The sequence below is a fragment of the Dicentrarchus labrax genome, unplaced genomic scaffold, assembly GCF_905237075.1.
Source record: "Dicentrarchus labrax unplaced genomic scaffold, dlabrax2021, whole genome shotgun sequence".
NCBI lineage: Eukaryota > Metazoa > Chordata > Actinopteri > Moronidae > Dicentrarchus > Dicentrarchus labrax.
This window is the reverse complement of record NW_026136711.1, coordinates 28,774,779-28,792,249: the sequence shown is the minus strand read 5'-3', so window position 1 is coordinate 28,792,249 and position 17,471 is coordinate 28,774,779. Positions and strand designations below refer to the sequence as shown.

The following is a 17,471-nucleotide window of genomic DNA, read 5'->3' as shown; positions in this document are numbered from 1 at the left end:
AAAATGTGTGCCCTTCCCCATTCATGTACGCCAAACACTTCATTGTAAGTCAGTGACATCTAGTGGTGAAAAGGATAAACTGCATTTAAATCATTTAAAAGCTCTTGCTAATATGGGACAATCATGATAAAACAATACAAAAACCATGTGGTGTTGTTTTCCTCCAGTGTGTAACATGATATAGTCCAGCAGTTCAAGACGTCAGAAAAAAATCTTCCAGAATGTATCACATGACATTCTCCTCAGACACACACACACTTGTTGTTTTTTTTTTTCACCAGGGTAACATGACAAACTGACATTACTGATATGTACTGCACCAGTTTGAAACATAATAAAAATATGTATGTGTGTTGGGTGGTGAACACCAAGTGAGGAGGTGCTGATTATGGTACAAATCTGAATAAGAGAAAAGAAAACATTTATTTTTGCCTATTAAAATCTCTTAACTTTCCATAAATTTAAACTCAACAGTAGATATCAGCAACTGCTCCTTAGTTTATGGAACACAGACCAGAACAATTTCTTATTTCTAATTGAATTTGACCCACATCTGACCTTTTGTTTCACATTAATATGCCTGTATGTGATTGAAAAGGCAATACAAATACAACATTTGGGTTAGAAAAGCTTCAAATTATTTTTTACTCTTTCTAATGTGTATTTATTCATATAACAGACTGTAGAATTTCCTGAAAAACAATAGTACAAGTTAAAAAGGAAGGTCAAAGACAATAGCGCTTTGTAGAACATTTACCTCTGCTTTGAATTGTAAGTACAATCCAGTTGCATGCGTCATTTCATGCCCGTACCTAAAATAAAACATAGGCCATTGTCATATTCCAGCAAATAGGCCTATTTAAGCAATTTAGTCAATTATCACACCATGTGCAATTACCAGTCATTCTTTAGCCATTAAAGCAGCTCCTCTACGACCATATCACGTTCTGAATGACTGAGCAGGTCTCATCCAAACCAGGGTCAAAGTCACTAACGTAATGGAAGTGCAGAGAGTCTTTCACAGATAGAATTGTACTTCCACTTCAATAAATCATTCAAGCAACTGTTTTGATGTCCTTGACTCCCTGCTGGAGTTGGTCAGTGATCGGCTGTAGATGCCTGGTGGCACTGGACATCTCAGGTGTGAATCTAACTACAGTAATTTGATAGAAAGCCTGGCAGAGGATTATCATACAAACATAAAAGCTTCCTTAAGAAAAGGTTAAAAAAAATGTAATCTTGGGTCTCGTTCCAGACAGTAGTTCTACATATTATCACAATTTCAAAGTTCAGGGTCAGTCAGGGACCTTGATTTGTAGACGATCGCTGCAGATAATCAAATTTCAGTTTACAAATTCTTAATATATCGTGCACAAGAGTAACTGCTGAAAGCAAATATGTAGGGAAGAGCCTTTGATGAATAGCTTATAATTAATGTTTTACAGTTACACCCATTTGAGTTATTTCTAATTCAGCATGTGGAATTTATTCACGTGTTTCAACTTTTTGAAAACTGCACACTTTATATAATCCTTATCTCTCATGCAGCTGGAATTTTATTGAGGAACCAGTCTGATGGTTTCCACGGGGCTTTGAAAAATATTTGTTTGTGTTCTCATTCCAAATACGGCCACATGTTTCAAGCCTGCTTTTAAAATATGGATATTTAATGGACATGCCGCATACGTGGCATAAGATGCCTCTGAGCTTTCTCCTGTAATTGAAAAAGCATCTACTTTGAGCAGTCAAGCTCTCTCCAGGCTCTGCCGAGAAAAGCAGTTGGCTACCATGACAACTGGAAATCTGCCATAGTAACAGTGGTTTATGCTGCTTTGTCATATGAAAGGACAGTATTTCTGGACTGTAGCATGAAACAAATGAATCTAAATACTTCACCTAAATAATTTTTCTGTGAATAGTAACTGTATTGACGGTGCATTGACAGTTCAAAAATAGAACAGCATGGTTTTAATTTAAATATTATAGTTAACGTGCATTTTATTTTCAGTACAAGAGGTCCAGAAGGTGTTTTCATAAAACTTTATTTTTCAGTGCATGAACGGAACACCATGTCAAGGTCATAGTCTATCCTTTTCAATCCATTTTTAAATATTTTCTCTTTTTTTACATAAAAAAATAATGGAGCGATTTAATATACCTCTGTTTTTTTCCCCCAGAAAGAGCACTCAGCAAGTATTTATAAAGGTGCTGTACAATGTACAAACATTTACATCTAATGTTCCTACAGAATGTAGAAGATACCACAAGGATTGTTTTTCTAATGAAGCGATGCAAGGCCACAGTATGATACAGAAATGAGATACAAAATGGTCAAAATAATAGCATTAAGGAGTAAAACAGTGTGGATGACATACAATAAAAAGAGTATTATTTGATTCACCAGAGTGAACTTCCTGTACCTGTCCCTCAGGGTTGGATTTACTCATTCAACCAACCAAACTATTGCACAAAAACCTACCACTGATTGGCTCATAGTGCATCCTTTAGAAATTTTTAACCTGAAATCAACCTTATACAATCACAAGCTCTTATCACAGTCAACCACAGACGTTAACCACCATTCGACACTTCGTCACAGATATTGACTCTATTACACGTTTGCTACTATACTGCGTTCCCTGAGCTCATCTGAATATGTCTTAATCTCTTAAATTCTATTAGCACGTATGTTGAGTATATTTCATCTTCTCTGATTTTACGGCAGAAGCTTCAAAAATATAGTAAAGTAATAGCGATTTAGAATTAGAGTATTTCTCATTTTCACCGACCACACATTTGGAACCAATTGCTAATCTCATAGCCAAACCCTGAAAGAAGGTTAGATCTCTGTATACCTGTCTTACATCAGCAGCATGCTAAATATCTCACTAAATCACCACATCACTCTCTAAGCTCCATCATCCTTCAAGCTACCCTGGCACATAATCACACAGCAGGATTGACAAATTCATACATTTAAAACCCTCATTTTTCTTTTCTCAATAGGCAAAGGTAAAACCATCGGGGGCATGACTCAGAATTTGCACAGTACTATATAAATTGCCAGTCTGGCCTTTAACAGTGAATCTTTTAGAAAAAATTAAATAGCTTTATAAAATATTAATAATAAGAAGAATAAGAATAAAATGGCAATGCATTGGTAGCAAGTCAACATCACGAATTAAATACAACTCATGGTCATTCTGTTATGCTACAAGGGCAGATGCAGTGCAATGGAATTCAATAGATATTTAAAAGTTAGAATCTGCAAAACATGACACATTCAAATATATATATATATATATTATATTTCACAATGAGACACGTTTTGAGCAATTGCAAACATTTGGTACAGCGGTTTGCACGCTACCTATACATTTCATGAACTACAGGATCCATGGTAATTCCTACCACTGAAGTACATCAGAAGGATGGTGAAACCTCAAATAACATGGGACAAATCTTTGAAGTCTATATCAAAATGTGGAATGGCTTGGTACAGCTACATATACACATATTAATCTATTATCTCAATAAATTACACACAAGTTGGTTATCATACACATGGTAAACAAGTTCTCAAACCACAAGTTTCTGGTCTTTTTAATGATATAGTTTGTATGAAGGAGAGTCACTTCTGTAACCACAGAACAGTCTAGAGTCCCCGGTAAAGTGAACACTTGCTGGATTGTATTAGAAATCTGCCTGGTGTTGAGAATGAGAATTATAAACAAGAAACAGGATCATCCTCAATGATGTGCAGAACACATGCAGTAAAACAAACAAAAGGACCGACTGCATGCAGTTGAGCAAACTTTTAAGAAAAAGACAAGTCAAAATATCCCACAATGAGACTGAGAGAAAAATTAAACCCTAGATGACAGTCACACGTGGTGTATACTACAGGCGAGAGGCGAGGGCCTATCTCCTTTCTTTGCATATGGGTCATTGCATTGTAATGGGTGAAGCGCTGTTGGTAGTCGTTGTTCCACAGGAGGCTCCCAGGATTGGCACATATTCACATTTCAAAATGTCTTGTCTGGCAAGGCCCCGAGCATGCCACACATGCTTAAGTCCCACATCAAAGATGCTGAAGCAGCGGACAAGGCAGAGGGGAGCTGCTACATGCCACATGTGATGTCACAGGACTCCCAAAAAAGACCTTGTCAAAAGACATATCTGGACATGGTCTAAAGGTAATAAAAGTGGCACCACGTTGCACTTCTCTGTTTTATGGAAGAACTCAGAAAAAAACAATCCACTGAAGGTACTGCTAAATATTCCATGCACAGCTCAAGTCCGGGTGATTCAATATTCTATCACAAAGGGTCACGAAGGACCTCTGCCTGGGAGAGGATTTTGGCTGAGCTGGGCACTTTCCAAGGGCCTGGGCTAAGAGGTCCCTTTGGGCTCTGCAGGGTCCCTGGAATACTGTATACAGAATCCACAATGTCTTCCTTACTACTGACTTCTTTGAAGTAAGAAAATGTGTCTTCTCTTCCTTTTGCCTCTCTCGGTGAAACTACAGAACCTTTTCTACTCCATATATCTTTAAAAGACAACAGGGATTCTCTTTTGTTGATAGTCTCTTTACTGGTATTTTTGTCTTCCGTAGATTTCCCATTGGCATCTCTCTGCCTTGCATCTTTACCTGTACCTTTCTCGCTATCTCTGACTGTACAAGGAGATGTCCTTTGGTGGTGAGACTCTCCCACCCCCCTTCTTTTAAAACTTTCTTGATCACGGCCAGGCCTGGTCCTTTCTCTCCCTTCCGTCTCCCTTCCTAGTGTGTGTCGTCTGATCTCAAGATTTCCCCCTTTGCCATTTTTCTTTTCATTATCCAAGCTCTCTCTGCTAGAGGAGTCTTTTAATCTCCTCTGAGGGCCCGGTTGTTGCACTGTGCGCTGCAAGGTTGAAGCCATTTGCTGTCCATCCTTAGGAGATTTCATAGGACTTGTGGATTGTGTTTTTGTCCGTGTCTGAGATGTCCTGTTCCTTAGTGTTTCTTCCTGTGCCTGACTCTCAGTCTTTTTGGGAGTGTGATGTTGCTCTTTGGCTTTAGATAATGTCTCCCCTGTTTTCTTTGGGCTGCTTAGCTCTCTGGAGTCTTTTGGGGGCCTGGTTCTCTTGTAGAAGTTCATATGCTCAGGTGAGGCAGGAGAGAGCCTTTCTACCTCCTTGTCTGCCCACTCAGCACTCTCCTCCACTGAGCTTAAACCCCTGCTGCTGCGGGGCTTGAAGCCTTGTGGGGATGTGGTGCTCCAGCTGTGGGAATGTTTCAGTTTACTGGAGAAGGGAGAGGAAACAAAGATGGAAGCCCCAGTGGGATATGGAGAGGACAGGGGTGATGTGTCAGAGAAAAACACCTCTCTGGAATAGCTTGTGGGTGAAATGAGTTTTTGATCATGTTGACCTGTAAGAGAAGCACACATTTTATATGGAGACAATGTATGGACACATGGATATTAGATGTTCCGCACACAATAATGACATTTTGAGAGATATAGAAGAAAAAGTATATTATACTGAAAAGGTTAACAGAGGGAAGTAATGTGAGAAAAAGAAGAATTACCAAGGTAAAAGAGAAGAGGCCACTATAAGCAGTGAAGATGTTAGTGTTGGTGCTCAGTGTAGTAGCACACAGTAGAAGAAGCTGTACTACCTGCATCAGGGGCAAGAGAAAAAGAGTCAAAAGGAAGAAGATGGTTAGAGATTAAATGAATAAATAAAAAACCCAATACAGAAAGTACATTCAAATCAATACGGGTGGCATTCCAAAATAGGCTCCATCCGATAACAAACGGATCATTAGCTAGACATTAGGTGGATTTATGGATTCTGCATGTATTTAACTATTCAGTGTCCCTTCCTTAACCTTAACCAATAAACACATTTAGGAAATAAAACCAATGAGGTTGCTAACTAAAATTTCATTTTAAAACATTGCATGGCTAATACTTAATTATGCCGTAAAATGTAAAGATATAGTTTCACATTGCGTTTAATACCCTCAGCAAAGAGTTAGATGGGAAAACAACTCTCCTACTTCTGCTTCAAATATGAAGTTACAGCCAGGATAGGATTAGCTTAGCTTAGCATAAATACAGGAAACAGTGAAACAGCTAGCCTGCCTCTGCACAAAGGAAATACAATCTGACTACTAGCCCCTATAAAGCTAAAAAATAACACATATCTCATTTGTTTAAGCATAAAAATGAAAAGTTCCGATTGTATGGGGGTTATGTGGCAGACGTGTTGTTAGACAACCAACCAGACTCCAGGAAATCACTACTAGCCCAGAAATTGTCAGTCATATAAGCTCTTTGAAACTGCAAATGGTCGATAAAAGAAGACGATACAACATGTTAAACCTCAGAGAGGCTTGCTGGCAGGTTTTTTTTGGACTGAGCCAGACTAGCAGCTGTTTCGTATTTAACAGACAGATATGAGAGTTGTTTTTGTGTAACTGCAAAAAGTGAATAAGGGTAACTATTCCTTTACTCGGCTTATAATAAAAACACTGAAAGATTTCTCAGAGGAAATAAATAACTATATGTCATTTATAAATCTGAAAATAATAAGTTTACCTGAAATACAGATGATTCAATTTGTAAATAGCATTTAGTCAACTAAGTACCAAAGTTGCCTACTATACAGTTCTTCACCACTGAATAAAATGTGTGTATACAGCACTCACTGCCATCTTGAGCCAGGCCCGCCCCAGGTCTCAGTAGCAGTACCACTTTGTTTCCCCCAGCTTGGATCAGGTCGATAGCCCGGGTATGGGAAATGCCACGTGCTGGCTCCCCGTTAATCTCCACTATCTCATCTCCAACCTGTCAGTAACACAGAAAATGCAATTATTAAACAGAAACACACCTATCAAAGCACTCCACTGTGCATGCATACACACTTTCACTTTCAAACATACAGAAGCGGTATGCCTACACACAAACACGCATAATCAAAGAATCAAAATTTCATGCCACAAAACACACACACACACACACACACACACACACACACACACACACACACACACACACACACACACACACACACACAGGCCTTGTAATACCCAGGAGGTATTATCTATTATTGGAGATGACAAAATAACTCAGGATAAAGCGTGTAAACATGTCAGTCTGTTAGGATCTAATCAGTGTTGACATTCCTCTCCACCCTTGGATAGGCAAAGTCATGCCCAGAGACCACAGTCTGGCAAGTCTAAGATTGATTCTCGCTAGGAGCTTTTATTTTGTTCCATCACAGTAGCATCTTCCCTCATCCTAATAATAATAATGTGATAATTTCATCCCCATGGGGAAATTAAAATTTTGCCGAACCTCCTCCATAGACAGAAAAAGTTCAGGGTCAGTTACAGTGTGACCTTTCTGGAAATGGTCAGTGTCATACTTAAGGACACTAAAGATGGATGAAGGCTTGCTAATATAAATAGAATGATGTACACAGGTAAGAAAAAAAACAAAGAAATACAATAAAAATCAATAAATAATATACATGAACAAAATCAAATCAAATCTGAAAATAGAGACTGAATGACCGACTCTTTCTATTTTCTGTGAAGAGAGCTTGGATTACTTTGCTGAATGAAAACTGCAAACACATCATAGTTTAAAGCTTCTACAGAATACCCTGAACATTGTAACGGGCAGTTGTTGAAACACAATTCATTAGTTTAATCTCCGGTGTATTCAGCACACGCAGCAGAAATTCTATTTTTCTGTTTTACCTTTCTCCTTCATAAACTAGTAAATGCACAAAATTAGATTTCAGCAATGTAATAGTATATATAATAGCACATCAAACTGCATTTAACAATATTGAGTGTAACCAAATAAGCTTCCCAAGAATGCATTTACTTTTATTTAATCAAGTATCAGGGGTTTTTTTCCTAGATATTTCTTGTTAGCTGAAGGCCCTGTGGATGGTGATGTCTGTCTGTTGGTTATTTGGTCCATCTGTCCAAAGCTCTGGTTCAAAACATCATGACATTTGGTGTGAATCTTAATGATTTTGGTAAACCCCTGACCTTTCTTGTAGCTCCACCAGTTTGCAGAAATTCAAGGAGCCTCCCTTTTGCTCAACTGTGCACACAAGATATCTCATAATCTGATACGCTAATTTTAATGAAATACACTAAGCACATTCATTAACCCTTTTGAATAATGACCTTTGATATTAATAACACCATGACCTTTCTTTTAAAAACTCCCTTAGGGGCAACTTTATGCTTACAGCCTCACCACTGTTAGGATTCCAAGAATAGCTAAATTATCACTAGGCTGTATCTCCAAACCAACACTGAGTATTGTGGGGTGTAACAAATACTGCAGCTTGAGGCGCCACTGGTCGTTTTGAGTCAGTATCATCTAGCCACAGGGGCAATTCAAACTATTCACAGGTCAAAGACAACATTTTCTAACCAGATAGAAAAAATAAAAATGTCACAACTATTATAGAAAATATCAAGAAGCACAACTTAAAGTCTCTAATTTTAGTTCCTTCCAGCATTAAGTACCAAAAACCAACTTTCCCCAGTTCAGGACTGATATGAGGAATTGTTTTATTTTATTTATGTATATCAAAAGAAACACTCACATGGATCCTTCCATCCAGCTGAGCCGGTCCATCCTCAGCCAGTCTCAGGATGTACAGGCCCATGTTGTACTCTGTTCCCCCTCGCAGACTAAAGCCAAAGCCCCTGGGACCCCTCTCTAACTCCACTGTCAGACAACCCTGTGCAGCGTAAAGATAACACTCAATCATTAATACACTCACATACAGACATGCCATGACATGCGGCAACATTCACACACACACACACACACACACACACACACACACACACACACACATGCACAAATATATACATAAAAACAAACATATCCATAAATAATAGTATAATATATATATAATACTTTCATACAGTCACAAAGACTGGAGCTTATGCAAACACTTCAGTTCATTGAGCATTATACCTGGTTAGGTCCTGTCACACACAGTGTTCCCTGCTCACTTAGTGGAAGAGTTTTGTGGTCAGACCAGTTTACTCCCTCCCTTTTCTCCTCCACATCCAGGTTATAACTAAAACAAACAACAGGGGAAGTATTTCTTCAGTATTACATGCTGTAAACAGCACACTGCAGGCCACAAACACAAAAATCCATTATGCAAAACTTAAAAATCTAATTTAATACTGAATATTAAATGGAAGAGGGCTGCTTTTATTCACGCTTGGATATTTTAATTTGTATGCTGTATTATACTGTATATGTTCTATACTATACACACTATTATGTTTATTTCAGCGGTGTCTTTGTTGAGAGAATTGTTCTCTGAGCGCCACACACAGCGTAAAGATAACAATCAATCATTAATACACTCACATACAGACATGCCATGACATGCGGCAACATTCTCACACACACACACACACACACACACACACACACAGACACACACCATACACCACACACACACACACTTATATACACACTATATCATGTTAATAATTTTTTTTGGTTTCATGAGAAATTCGTTAGGGTAGGTAGCAACATCACTGTATTAATAGCACCATAACCATGCTATAATGTGATTCATTTTCAATTGGGGAGAAGTTTCTTGCTGCATTTCCTATCTACTTCTGTGTACACTCTCCTCAGGCCAAAAGTGGGGGTGGGAGCAGTAAGTGAGAGCGCCAACAGTAAAGGAGGAGTTGGCCATTCCAATTTGGAGAGAAAAAACATAAAAAAAAAAGGCAGTACAATATTTTTTTGGGTGACTTGGGGCACATTTTCTACTTTTAAGGTACAAATGGTGGGAGTTCAAAAACTGACTTCAAATCTACCGGTATGAACAAGATAGTTGAATAGTTTCAAAGGCCCCTTACGCTGGTGAATGAAAGCTTTGTTTTTTGCTTTTCTTTTATGTGAGAGTAGATCCTTACCGTTCATCCTGCAGTGCTGACCGTTGCCCCATGGCTCTGTGCTGAAGAGCTGGACTCTGTTTAGCTGAACTGGCTCCAGATGGAGGGCCCTTGTATTCTAAAATAGATTTTGATATTACAGCAATCAGTGTAAAAATGTCCATAAAGTATATAGAATTATTGTACATGTTTCATAGTCACTTAGCTTATATTTTAATCTAAAAAAGTTTTTTTAATTAATAACCTGAAGAAAATTTGGTCTGCAAAATTATAAGCATTTTCATCACACTTTTTTACTAATTTCCCCCTTGCAGACAATAAAGTTTTTAAAGATTGGACTGAACCAAAAGACCAACATACTAGGCTACCATAATAAATGCAGATGTGAGCACTCACCGTCCTCTGGAACCACAGTGAGAGTGACAACGTTGCCTGCATCCTTGATAAGCTGAACAATGTCATTGTGGGAGAGCTCGATGATGGAGCGGCCGTTGACCGCTGAGATACGATCTCCGACGTGCAGCAGGCCACAGCGGTCGGTGGGACTGCCTTCAATGATTCGGCCAATTTTGTGTGGAATAACTGAAATGAAAGATAAGAAGAGAAATGAGACATTAAGACCCAGGTGGAGTTACCATTAAGCAAACCTTGAAATATATCTAGAAAGCCAGCATAATCAGCATAAGTAGAGTATTAATCAGATACAAAAGAATAACACACCACTCCTTACATATATTTTTTTAAGTTTATTTTATGCCTCCTTAAATTGGGTATACCATTAAATACACTGCAGCTAACATATATAACAGTTAGTCTCCTTTAGTGATTTTCAAATCCACATGACTTTCTTACTTTCTGTAATATATCTTTCCATGACACCAGAACCCCAGTGATCAATAAGTGCTTCTCCTATTGTAAAAAGTCTGTAGATAAAACCAGCTCATTCTAAGGTAACAAAAACATTCAAATATTCAGGTAATTACACACAAATCAAAACATATCTATGAATATTATATTCCATTTCTGCCAATAGATCTTCCGAAATGTTACACACTGGACCTTTAAAACGTTGATGAAAATCTTAAACAACTGATGCTGGATTCATCATGCTCACCTCCATATGGTGGTTTACTCTTGGAGGTGAGGATAACAAAGCCAAAGCCCTCAGTGTCTTTGCGGTGGAGCGTGATGTCAAAAGACTCGTGGTCCAGAGCGCTGGGCATTGGTAGGCGAGGTAGCTTGGGGGAACCGTTGACCAGCACTGGAGCCATTTCTTGAACCTCTTCCTCTGTCATATCTGCAACAAAAGGATGTAAGGATGTAGGAGCTAACGTATTTGTGCTTGGTTCAACTTTGTTTGTATTTGTGCGTGTGGGTATTCCTGAGGGTTTTTACAGAACGGTCAGGAGTTTCTCTGTATACTAAAACTGTATTTTAGTAAACTGTGTCAGGTGTTGTTAGAATTTTTACCTACCTCTGTAGATGACCTTCCTGCGTACGGTCAGCATAACCTGACCATTACGGGCAGCATTGGTCATCAGATCCAGCACCTGCTTATGCGAACGACCTTTCACCATCACACCATCAATGCCAATGAGCTCATCTCCTGCTCTCAGACGGCCATCTTTCTCTGCAGCTCCACTGGGCACAATGGCCCCAATGTACACCTGGGGAAATACATTCTAATAGAGGGTTAGCGTAATAAAATAAACTGGCATTGAAGAAATATAAATTCTAATAAATATCAAGGCATATAGAACCTATTCATTTCTAATGGTTTAGAGTTCCACATCCACACAGCTTTCTTTATAGTAGAATATTGTTAATATTATATTGTAATTAGATTAAAATACTGCACACAAGAGCGTTATATATACTTACTGGCTGTTGTGGACCTTCTCCGCCCAGAACACGAAAGCCAAAGCCCGTTTCAATGTCTCTCTTTAGAAAAACATCTATGTCTTTGGTGTGAGGCTCTGTGAATGAGTAATACACTGAGTAAGGGGTCAAGGTTTCAGCTTGAACTGGAGAAACGGTAAAAAGAAACTCCTAAGCACAACTGATGGTGTGTCTGTCTGCACTTACGTCTGCTCTCCAGCAGAGCTTTGGACTTCAGGTACATCTCTGTGGCGTCTCGTTTGGGGGAGTCAGCAGAGCGCAACGTGCTCGTGTTGGAGTGGTAAGGCAGGGCCTGGGGGGCTGAATCTGTGATACCGTCCAAAGTCTCTGTACTGGCCGTCATTTCCTGTCTCTGAAAAGAAATACATGTATCAGCAATACCACATATTGCTTTACTTCCTTTTTAATTTACAAATTTATTACAATTAAAAGTTCAGATTCTTTATTAGATCACATATCCTTTGGTATTCACCTATGAAGGACATATTTTATTGATAGTCTCTACAGCTCATTATCCTAGTGTGAGCATCTAATAGTGATAGATTACCTAAAGCAATAAAGGTCACTTCACTGGCTGTCTTTTTTTTTGTCACTTTAGATTCCTCCGATTCTTTTGAAGGCTAAGCAATGGGATTTGAATGTAATAAAAAATTCACAAGAAAAACTAAAGATTTCCTCTTGGCTGTGACAGGCCTATTCAGGCAGAAAGGGCAACTTCTTTATCTAAAATTGTTGTATTAATAATACCACCATATCTAAAGAGGCTCATCCATGCTTCATTACCATTGCAATCCCCTGACAATAGCCCTAAGAATACGAATACTGAAAGGAAGTAATTAAGACCGTTTTTCAGAGCAAACAAAAGGAGGCGCCCAGAAACATAATCAATATTCAAATATATTGCTATCATTTAATTTGATGCAACAGAGGCTTACTGGTTAAGCTGAAGGACAAAAAGCTTTAAAATTAAATTGCAGGATAAGTCCCGGAGGGGAAACAATAGTGAGGAAATAGGAAAAGATATGTTTTTACTCACAGGCTTTAGACTCTTCACAGGGGATGTTTGACCTATGGAGAGACATAGACAGACAATAGGAATATGGTAAGAAATGCAGATATGATTTGGAACAACAACAATCACTGAACCAGCATCCACCAGATGGCACTGCCTCTCTGACTGTGAAACAGCAGCAGTGAGCGTAAAAATAAACCAGTGAGCTGCTCTAAACTCAAGAGGTTTACTCACTCACTAAAGAATGCTCCATTAGGGAATATACATCCATGTGCGATTAAAGATACATAGGGAATATAAAGGTAGTACATGTGCTGGAGTGCTGACTACATGGAAGCCCAGAGCAGGGATAAGGAAGTGGGTGAGGGCATTAGAGTTTCATGCATATAATTCAATGACCAATAATTCTCTTTCCTCTCTCAGTTCGCTGTACAGTACACCCACACGTTCCATCTCAAGCGCTCAGATTGTTCCCTACAGATCATCTCATGCAGCCCCCTCCTCCCCTCCCCTCAACTCCCCACATAAACTGGATTAACAAACACTTCTCTGGAGCCTACAGCCCTGTGGGGCCAGACCAACACTTGGCTTGATGAGGGGTTAATGGAGCCTGATGTAAAAGGGGAGACACAGCGGCATTTTTCCGCTTCACTGCGAAATTCCCAGTCCAACATCGGAGTAATCAAAGGCATGAAAGAAGACAAGTGCTACACACACCTGAAACACACCACTCTTTTTCTTCCACCCTTTCTCTAGGCTCTGCTCTCCTTCTGTTCAGTGATGCCCACCACTTACACACACTCACACACACAGGGATCCTCTTCCAATCCAAAGGCCATTGTCTAATGAGGGTTAAAGCTGGCATTAGCTCTCCAATTGGGCAGGCTGGGTGAGGCTGAGCCCAGCTCTGCTTAGACTGTGGGGTCATGCAGTGCGTTAGTGGAGCAGGACATGGTGATGGTGGCACAGCAATGAGGGTGAATAGTGTGGGTGTTTGGGAGAGAAGAGAGGAGGGTTGGGGCGCAGTTATGGGGTGGAGCACCCTGGGGCCCTTCCCTCTATAGACATTTAGCCATGGCTCTTTAAGGGGCCATGGATGTAGAGGCATGCAGAAATGGCCTGCGCTCTGCTGATGATCAAAGCCAATCCGGGGTTCATCGACTTACGCAGTGAATCCCTGGGGCGGCTTGAGATGATGTAGGAGACATCTGAAGGGTGCCTACCCTCCTCCCTCTCTCCCTTAAAATCAAGCACATCCCCACACTTATGTAATTCTTGCTCTCAGACTTGTAACAGACTGCATTACGCCTCAATGGGAGTTGTCATTAAAAGAGGCTGGTTGAGCAGAGAGACACAGGAGGAATGCTCGAGAAATGCTCGAGATGTACAGTTTGTAAATGTATAGAAGCTACATGTGATGGCAAGAAATAGAGCTCAGTCAGAATGAGTCTGATCATTGTACGCAGCTACAACAGCTACGGCGGTGCAGGTGGATCTATTCAGCTAAAAAATGCAGCAGTCTCTATTGTGGTGACCTTATACAGACCACAGACACAGTGGCATCACCCAGGCTTCTACAGAACAACCATGTGTGGTCAGTCAATGCCCCCCGACCAGCCACAACACCACCTCACCTCCTGTCAGTATCAGCACGCTGACCTCACCTCCCATCGGCACTGTTCGAGTTGTATTGACAGCAATAGCAAATTACGTCACAGAGGAGAGGGAATTAAAGCATGAGAATAAAGGATGGTAACATGGATAAACAGCCATTTAGTCTGCCAAATGAATAGACAGATATATGGACGGACAGAAAGAAAGAAAGACAGGTGGTGAGATAGTCAGAGGAACAGACAGACATACACATCTATTATGTATTATTCTCTTAGCCTCTCACCTCCTCGCAGCACTAGCACGTTGACCTCGCTGCCCACTGGTAAGTCTTTGAGAATGTCCACCACTTGGGCGTGGCTCAGAGTTTGGACATTTTGCCTGTTGATCTCCTTAATGACATCTCCTTTCTGTAGGCCACGGCACCACTGGGCATCCAGGATCATCTTCACCTTCTGGCCCAGCGGGCAATCAGCAATGGCAAACCCAAATCCTCCAGGCCCCTTGACCAGAGGCACACTCACCAGTTCTGGCTGCAGCATCGCTGTGGCCACATCTCCCCGCTCCCCCTGCCTCCCGTTGGGCATTGCCGCCACGACAGGCCGGCCACTGGCATCCGTAGTTACATAGTGGAGCTCCTGAGAGGAGCCGTGGAGAACGTCGCCTTTCACGAGCAGTGGCTGACCATTGATGAGGGGTACGGCTGTCACCACCTCTCCACCATGCAGGGCCTGCTCGGGCTGGGTGGCCGGAGGGGGTGGAGGAGGTGGAAGAGGGTCGTCGCTGTCTAGATCCACATCTGGAGGTAGCGCATACCCACGGCAAAGAACCATGTCCACATACTGGTTGATGGGAATGGATTGGAACATCTGCACCACCTCTGGATGTGTTTTCCCCAGCACAGACATCCCGTTTATCTCCACAATCACATCACCTAAAACAGAGAGAGTTAAGAAAGCAATTGACAGGAGTTTCTTTTCTCATATTTAATCTAGACATCACTTCTCTACATTTCTTTGGAAAGCGCTTCCTTTGTCAGATGGATCTTTCTCCTAAAATGTCCCTTTCCTCTTCACTGCTCTCTCATATTTTCATTTTGGCAGCTCCCTGTACCTCTTCCCTTTCCTTTCATCTTCAGTCTACCATTCATTCCTACTTTCCACCTTCGCTTGTCCTATTGTTGAACAGACCTGAACAGCACTCTCTGCTACAACTACATGGCAGGGAGACGGGTGTAGATTTCTGTCACGTCGTACCATTGTAACCATCATACACGCACAGTGCTCACAGCCAATGGTTTATGTGGACAGCCACAAGGCAATGGCAAAATCAGAAACAAAAAAAAACAAAAAAAAAAATATGCTAGATGGCTTCACACCCACCATAATCTGGATGTCTGCTATAAAACCCTGACAGAGCTATAGTTGTTGTTATTGCCTTGCTGACTTCAGGGGACAGTGTTAGGTTAAGTGAACACTACATAGGTAAAATGTAATACCTCCAGGTGAATTGTTGTAGCACAGTTGGTACACGTTGGCTGAAAAATAATTCTATCTTGTCCCCCTCTGTGATGACTCTTAAAATTAGCGTGTGTACATCTGCAGAGGTTTTGCTCACCAGACGCCATCTTGTTGTCGTGGGCAGCAGGGCCGTCGCTGAGCACGTTTTTCACCTGCAGAAACTCATCTGTGCGGTCACCTCCGATGATGGTGAATCCAAATCCTTGGGCGCTCTTCTTCAGTGCTGTGTGGTACATCTCACCCTTTAGTTGGCTGGGATCTGCAGTAAAGCCAGAGGCGCCTCCCTTACCTGCAAACAAAGTGTTCATGTGAGCATATGTGTGTAAAATGTGTTAAAGAAGGTGGGAAGGGAGGTGTAAGGTATACTAAAGTGCAGCAACACTGATTAATAAATTCATATCCCTCTTTTGAAAGACAGAAAATTCCATCCATGTCTGCATTGAACGTGAATTATACGCCTTATGTGCTGAGGATCAACATAGTAATTAGTCATTTCTAATTAGCAGGCATGCTGTACACGCCTAAACTAGATAAATCCATCAACAGAGACCTTTTTGTACAACCCTGCTAAGAAAGGAGCAAAAACAGACAGACGAAATGATATCAAATGTTAGCTTTAGATGTTAATTTACTTGTTAACTGTTATGTGCTTCCTACTTTTACAAACCTATAGAGCAGAACAGTAATATAACACATCTGGCAGTGTCCAATTTAGCACAATGTCCCCTCTTATCCCCTCCATACTGCAGTCAGTGACTCAGAAAAAAAGAGGTTCGTCAGGGTAGACTTTTTATAACTTGAGTAAGGAACAACTTAAGGTCAGTGGCAACATCAATATGGACCACAGCTTGGCTGTGGCATACGCAATACTCTAGATAACCAACTGTCAGGGTCACACTGCATTAAACTGAGCAGCTCCCCTATCTGGCATTACTGTGGTATCAGCACTTTAGATCATGGACACACAATTTTTCCCTTGCTGCCTGATGGTCTCTGGCCTGGGCTGCGTTATAGCTTACACTCAAAACAGTAAAACTGAAGCCAGCCAGTGACGGATGATGCACATTCCAGTGACTGTGCTGTATACTGAAATAATGTGATGTGGCTGTCTGTCATCTGGGATGCTAGAAGTATCATTGTACATTTAGAAAATGGTCTGCATCAATTTCCTTTTAAAGAAGCTACCCGTTTCTTTATATTGAAAGTTGAATGAACTGCTGCAAAACCATACACCACATGTGTGTCAACAACAGCAAATCTATTTTAACATGAAAATGCTCAAGAATGCTCATAGTTTTTAAAGCAATATAATAAAACATAAAATTAACATTAATTTAATTCATGTTTAAATATTAATTTCTGATAAATAAAAAAAACAAACACAGAAAACAATAGTACTGCTCAAAACATAATTTCACTGCCACCATCCTAGATGTGTGACCAGTTGTTATCACTCTTATCCCTATGTACACATTTCTTT

The 17,471-nt window shown here is 40.4% G+C and overlaps 1 protein-coding gene across 2 annotated transcripts in view; it reads right to left on the bottom strand.

The window, feature by feature from the left end:
* Window positions 1–2,026: 2,026 nt before the first annotated feature.
* Window positions 2,027–17,471, bottom strand: part of LOC127371062 (membrane-associated guanylate kinase, WW and PDZ domain-containing protein 3) — a 118,655-nt gene continuing 103,210 nt past the window's right edge. The window contains exons 9-22 of one of the 2 annotated variants that reach the window (XM_051413636.1): window positions 16,089–16,280; window positions 14,758–15,405; window positions 12,885–12,916; window positions 12,035–12,200; window positions 11,831–11,925; window positions 11,424–11,631; window positions 11,064–11,246; window positions 10,346–10,531; window positions 9,971–10,067; window positions 9,003–9,108; window positions 8,623–8,760; window positions 6,698–6,836; window positions 5,573–5,662; window positions 5,269–5,413 (exon numbers count right to left, since the gene is read on the bottom strand). In XM_051413636.1, coding sequence (XP_051269596.1) covers window positions 5,613–5,662; window positions 6,698–6,836; window positions 8,623–8,760; window positions 9,003–9,108; window positions 9,971–10,067; window positions 10,346–10,531; window positions 11,064–11,246; window positions 11,424–11,631; window positions 11,831–11,925; window positions 12,035–12,200; window positions 12,885–12,916; window positions 14,758–15,405; window positions 16,089–16,280 — 2,240 coding nt within the window. In that variant the 3' untranslated portion in view covers window positions 5,269–5,413; window positions 5,573–5,612. Of the gene's footprint in view, window positions 5,414–5,572; window positions 5,663–6,697; window positions 6,837–8,622; window positions 8,761–9,002; window positions 9,109–9,970; window positions 10,068–10,345; window positions 10,532–11,063; window positions 11,247–11,423; window positions 11,632–11,830; window positions 11,926–12,034; window positions 12,201–12,884; window positions 12,917–14,757; window positions 15,406–16,088; window positions 16,281–17,471 lie in introns of both variants that reach the window. The other variant, XM_051413635.1, reaches the window with a different exon arrangement.